This window comes from Alosa sapidissima, chromosome 14, assembly GCF_018492685.1.
Source record: "Alosa sapidissima isolate fAloSap1 chromosome 14, fAloSap1.pri, whole genome shotgun sequence".
Classification (NCBI taxonomy): domain Eukaryota; kingdom Metazoa; phylum Chordata; class Actinopteri; order Clupeiformes; family Clupeidae; genus Alosa; species Alosa sapidissima.
In genome coordinates this window covers 18,071,270-18,077,269 of record NC_055970.1, presented here as the reverse complement: position 1 = coordinate 18,077,269, position 6,000 = coordinate 18,071,270, and the positions used below count along the sequence as shown (strand labels likewise).

The window sequence follows — 6,000 nt, the reverse complement described above, 5'->3', positions numbered from 1 at the left end:
CAAATGGAAAAAAATGACATGCGAGATATATCAGTGGGGTTTTATATTCGAGAGATGATTTAATTCAAGGCAGCATGCAAGCACTATGCCATTCTGTGTCAATGCAAAAATCCCTTTGTACTCCTCTAGACAAACGATTCCCTATAAATCCACCCTACTAAATTCTCTGCCCTCTGTTTTACTGTTCTATCCTAAAGTTATATTTCAATTTGCAACTTAAAGCCAACTGTCTTTTTCTGTGACAGGGTATTTATTTACACAAATAATAATTTAACCTGGCTCCTCAAAATACATTCATAATGGAATCTATCATGAAGTGACAGATTTTAGAAATTCCAACCTCATACTTAACAAGATTTTATTTTCATCCTCTATCTTCCACAGAGCTTTTATTTCAACTTCACAAGTCAGCATAAGTTTGTCACTGTAATTGACAGTATTGTATGTCACAGCTTCTCTGTTTCATTTCAACTTTGTCTGAAGTGAGACTTTAGCTTGTCACTGTTAATTGACAACACTGCACGCCAAGGATCTGGCAGATAGACAAAACAAACACAACACACATCATACTAGAGTCTAACATGTCTCCTGTAAGCATGCCTTTAACACCGTTCTGATTTCCATAAAATATCACTAGCCATTGTGTTGACTTTCTTGTCAGAAACAGGTGCAGGTTATATTATGCAGGAATAAAAATGAGTTCATTAAAGTACCAGTATGAGGACAGAAGAACAAGCGAGAAAGTGCATGTGTGAGTGCAAGAGTGCATGTGTGAGCGTGAGAGTGCATGTGTGAGCACACGAGTGTGCATGTGTGAGTGCAAGAGTGCATGTGTGAGCGTGAGAGTACATGTGTGAGCACACAAGTGTGCATGTGTGAGCGAGAGAGTGCATGTGTGAGCGCGAGAGTGCATGTGTGAGTGAGAGAGTGAATGTGTGAGCGAGAGAGTGCATGTGTGAGCACACAAGTGTGCATGTGTAAGCGAGAGAGTGCATGTTTGAGCGAGAGAGTGCATGTGTGAGCGAATGTGCGAGTGTGAGTGTTACGATAGGGTAGGGTCACATGGTAGGGCAAGCACTGACTTACAGGTGGGGCTTCAGTGATATCATTACCTGTGGCTAATTAGGCTAAATGGAACACCTGTCCTGGGGCCTGGGCTCAATTAGTTCAGGCCTTTGAGAAAGGCAGCGTGGCCTGTGTTTCCCCTTTGAAGAGAGTTTGCCCGTGAGCAGGCAAACTTGGGCAATTTACCGTTTGTTTTGGATTTTAAACCACCACACCACAAAACTGAACATTTCAACCGAACAAGCGCTTGGGCTATTCGTGAGGTGCGCTGAGAGCTATACCGGGTCAGCGAGAGCCACAGGTAAGTGACCTCTCGCTGGAGCTCTTCCAAAGCTGACACACACACATTCGCAACCACTCACCTAGGTCTTACTTCCACGTCTGTACACCACGTAGGGGCAGTGTGTAAGGTAACGTTTTTTTTTTTTTTTTTTTTTGGCGTTAACGTTGCGTGGTGGTCCGAGGCTTCAGCTAAGAAGAATACAATTTACCCTAGACACGAAGCTTAGCTTAGTTTGGATGCTGTGCCTTGGCCTGCCCGTAACAGTGAGCGTATGTGTGAGTGCGAGAATGAGCGCAAGCGTGAACATATATGTGTGAGTGCGAGAGTGCACGTGCGAGCATGAGAGTGCATGTGTGAGCCTTACCTCTCCCTGAGATCGTCCAGGCAGCGCTGCAGGTGCACCTCTCCAGCGGTGACCAGCACGTGCTCCCCCGTCTCCTGGATCAGCACCTCAGCACACGGGTCCGCCTGGTTCAGCAACTTCATCCCCCGCACCAGCTTTGGCATCTCACCTATGTGGGCAATGGGCGGGCACACACACACACACACACACACACACACACACACACACACACACACACACACACACACACACACACACACACACACGCAGTGTCATCATAAACTGTATCGACATTTGGCCAGACCATGTTAAGTTCAAACTGGCAACCTGCAGGATATACAGACACAAGAGGTACAAACAGACAGCAAGTGGTGAGCACAGTGTCCTGCCAAGGAAAATCAAAAACACACATGAGCACTTTTTAAACATATTCTCCTGCGGTTTTGCACTGTGTCTTGGCAAGAGCTCTCTCTCTCTCCCACTCCCTCCCTTTCTCTCCCTCTCTCTCCATGTCTTCACAAAGGAAGCCTCTTATCTACCAACTTTGGCTATTGTTTTGAATCATTGTGCAATGTGCTAAATTATGATGGGTATGAAAAGAGTCTAAAGATGGATGGCAAGGCACATAAAAGTTTAACATACAGTTAAAAAATGATGCTCCCCCAACATCTGAAAATGAAAAATCTAAATGGCACAATTGTTTTTGGAATGATGCTCCCCCAACATCTGAAAATCAATATCTAAATGACACAACTGTTCTTAGAACTGATAAATTAATCTGAGATTAATGTGTAAATGTATTGTCAGCAGCTGCAACCACACATGGTGACGTCTTTTGTCTCTGTCTGTGAAATCTCCTCGTATTACTTCATCCTCTGTGTGCAAACGGACACATACATGTCAAATGATCTGCCGAAAAACATTACCAGAACCTAATTTATTTGGACAGCCGTTATACAACACGGACGGCTGATGAGCACGAATAAACTGTAAACAAGCTAAAGAGGGAGAGAGCTCCATCACAAACAGATAAGCAAATATTCCACTTCCTCTATGCAAGCTAACGTGGGGGAAAAGGAGGAGAGAGATAAGGGCAGCAAACAGCAGAAAAACCCAGAGCTGGCAAAAACAGCAGACGGACGAGTGAAGTGAGACAAATGGAGAGAATAAGAGAGAGAAAGAAAGAAGACTGTCACTATCTTCCTAAACAGGGATGGGGTTTAGCCCTCGGTAGGGTCACTTCCCCTGTGACCATGGTGGCACTTACTTGGGTGCTTGGGCTCGATGGCCACTCGAACTATGGGGGTGGCCTCGAAGTTGAGTGGGGTGAATGGAGGACAGGCCGGGGTGGTGGAGACCGTCGCAGACTTCAGGATAAAGTCCTCCATCCCTCCAATACCTGAGAGTAGAGGAGAGAGAGTGAGAGACACAGAGAAAGAGATGGGGAGAGAGAGAGAGAGGGAGGGAGGGAGAGAGAGAGAAAATGAGGGGAAAAGAAAGGGAGCAAATAGAGGGCAAAGAGTTAGACAGAGAGGCAAAGAGAGAGACAGAAAGAGAAAGTAAGAGAGAGAAGGAGACATGGGGGTTATTAACAGGGGAGGCAACAATTGGCAACATCATTTGACTAAAGAGTGTAGGGACTTGAGCAGGAAATGGTGATTGTATGTGAGGAGAGAGGACAGGAAAAAGCAGAGCTCTGCTCATTGCACGGGTGCTAATTTAATGAAAGGTCCCATCTGAGCGACACACTGCGCTAATCAAAAATCTCCAGGGTCCAACTCCATAGAGACACGGGTCAATATGCTGACCGCCGCAGCCTCAGAGCAAACGGGAGTGCGTGCAGAGCACTTCAGGTCCAAATGAGGGGCGTGCCACTTTACATGCACCGCGTGCTTCGTCCAGCACAAATTCAATTGCCATTTACATAACATTCCCCTGATGCCGACTGCATCTGACCCCAGGGATGGGAAGTGGGGGCGCACACACACACACACACACACACACAAAACATATCACACATATCACACACACATATGGTGTGAGCTGGGCGCTCGTTCTGCACGCTGCAGTTTGCATTTGCTGCCCAGACTCTTTTCTTCCCTTTTGAGTGGACTTTTGACTGACAGGGAAAATAACCTGACATCTTACCAATCGTCCAATGGCAGGCTGGGGAGCCTTCACGGGAGAGGAAGAGCACGAAGAAGCTAGAGAAAAACAATGACGCCATGGGTCTGGTCAATTCTAGAAAACCTGGAACCTCACAAAAACAGATGTACATACATGCACAGAGTAGACCTCTGTTCCGCTTCATGACCATCATGTCCTATGTAGCTTGTGCTGTGTGGTCAGCCTATACATACCCTATATAGCCACTCTCGTAAGTGTATTATACACAGCTGCAGCCAGCGGGGCTGCAGTGGTTGGACACCTCGCTGCTTGCACCAAGAGGCCCTCACAAAACCAGACGGGCTAAATCTCTTGCCCACTTGGAGATCTCTATCTGGACTCCCCACCCTGCAGGCCATAGGATTTTCTGTTTAATCAAAGGCTATAATTACTAGGGCTGTCACTTTACGTTTGAAAATCGATTGCACAATCGATAGTTTCGAAAACTAAAATAAGGAATCGATTTTAACCAAATATTTACACTATTAATTTGAAACGAAATAAACAAATAAAAAAGATAGATGTAACAAAATTCACAAACAAGAATATAAAAGAATTCCGAAGTGCAGTAAGCATTGCGAAAGCTAAAAAGAAAATTCCCACCAATTTTACCCACAGGGAACAGCTGTTTCAATCAGCTGCTGTGATGCTCGTGTTTTGCCAAAAAATGGAGGACAACGCGATCAATCTGTGCGACATGTAGAGAGATGAGTGATAGGATCTAATAACTTGAGGAGTTCGATGTGGAAGTACTTCGGATTTTTGGTATATCAAACTATGGAGAAGAACAAAGCGGTAGGCTACGCAAACTGTGCAATCGAGTTCTACGTAGGCGAAATTTGTTTGACATTTCTAATCGTAAACACAGACACAGACAGCTACGTTGAAGCCTGCAGTCATGTCACTGATGTAATGGCAGTTACGGGTTTTCGAGAATGTTGCACTTCTGTTTGTCATTGTGCACGAAACTCATCAGAAATATTGCTGGCTTGCGTCTACAAGCGCTCCCCTTTTCGTTTGTCCAAATGCCTGTTAGTTGTTTGAGGATTGGCCTATATTTGGCGTTGAAAATGGAAACGTCTTTAGACATAAAAAAACCCCAATCGATTCAATGAACACTTATGTCTCAAAAATCGAACAGGATTTTTTCACAAAAGTGACAGCCCTAATAATTACATTCCATTGCTGGGAGAGCATTCTGGAACTCTCAAGCTCAACCTGCTGTAGCTCCTCAGAGCCACAGAGAACGTTCTGGAACTCAGCAGGGCTATACCAGGTGCACAACTGAAGCGTTCTGTTCGTAGAGCGTAAAAGTCGTTTTAGAAGACTCTCTGCTCTCTGAATTTTTTCGACAGTCCGCGCTGCTATTACATCTGGTGTAGCCAGTTCCATTGATTACAGAGGAAGCTCATTATTGCAGCAGACGCTCCACGAGCGGAACACTTCAGTTATGTGTGTCTGGTGAACGGAACGTTTCGGTTACGTGCCTCATGTAGTCTGTCTGGTAGGCTGCTGCTGACCACTTCACTACCGCCAGGACCATGCTTGGAATTACTGAGGGGGCCAGTGCAGTAAGAGGTACGATCCTATTTAAGAGCCAACACCTGCAGGCACTAAAACAATACAATAAAAAGGGCTTAACTCTAATCGCGCTCACGGTTTTAATACCTCTGCCGTGTCTGTAAACGTCAGGCGTCCCCCCCATTTTTCCCTGGACTCTGTAACACAAGACGGGCAGCGGATCCGTCTCAGGAGATCGGTGTCTGAGGCCACGGTTGACATCATGGACTCGGTATTACCCGGCGAGGCCGGGGCGGTTTGTGGCCGAGTGATTCACAGATACTAAGTAAAACAAACAGAATTCAAGAAGACCATCAAAGCCTGGACATTCACACCAAGGGAACAATTAAACATCTGAGGGTCTACGATGGCTAGGAAAAAGCCAGACACCCCATGTTGAGAAAACACACCCCAAGGAGGGCCACCATCTACCTCCCGAAACATTATGGGCCCGAGCATGGCTGCCTGTGTAATGAAAGACAGCCTTTTTATTTTACATGGAACAAGAGATACCCCATCACTGTGGTGGGGGAAGCCAAACTCCTGAGCCAAACGTGAATAAAAAGGAAAGAGACTTCTTTGG

The 6,000-nt window shown here is 45.8% G+C and overlaps 1 protein-coding gene across 5 annotated transcripts in view; it reads right to left on the bottom strand.

Annotated features, from left to right (window-relative positions):
* Positions 1-6,000, bottom strand: part of efl1 (elongation factor like GTPase 1) — a 73,524-nt gene that overhangs the window by 25,061 nt on the left and 42,463 nt on the right. For all 5 annotated transcript variants that reach the window (XR_006022345.1, XM_042061875.1, XM_042061877.1 and 2 more), the window contains exons 16-17: positions 2,959-3,090; positions 1,713-1,860 (exon numbers count right to left, since the gene is read on the bottom strand). Coding sequence is in view for 4 of the 5 variants with exons in the window: in XM_042061875.1 (XP_041917809.1) it covers positions 1,713-1,860; positions 2,959-3,090 (280 nt within the window). In the remaining variant the exon portion in view is untranslated. The remainder of the gene's footprint in view (positions 1-1,712; positions 1,861-2,958; positions 3,091-6,000) is intronic.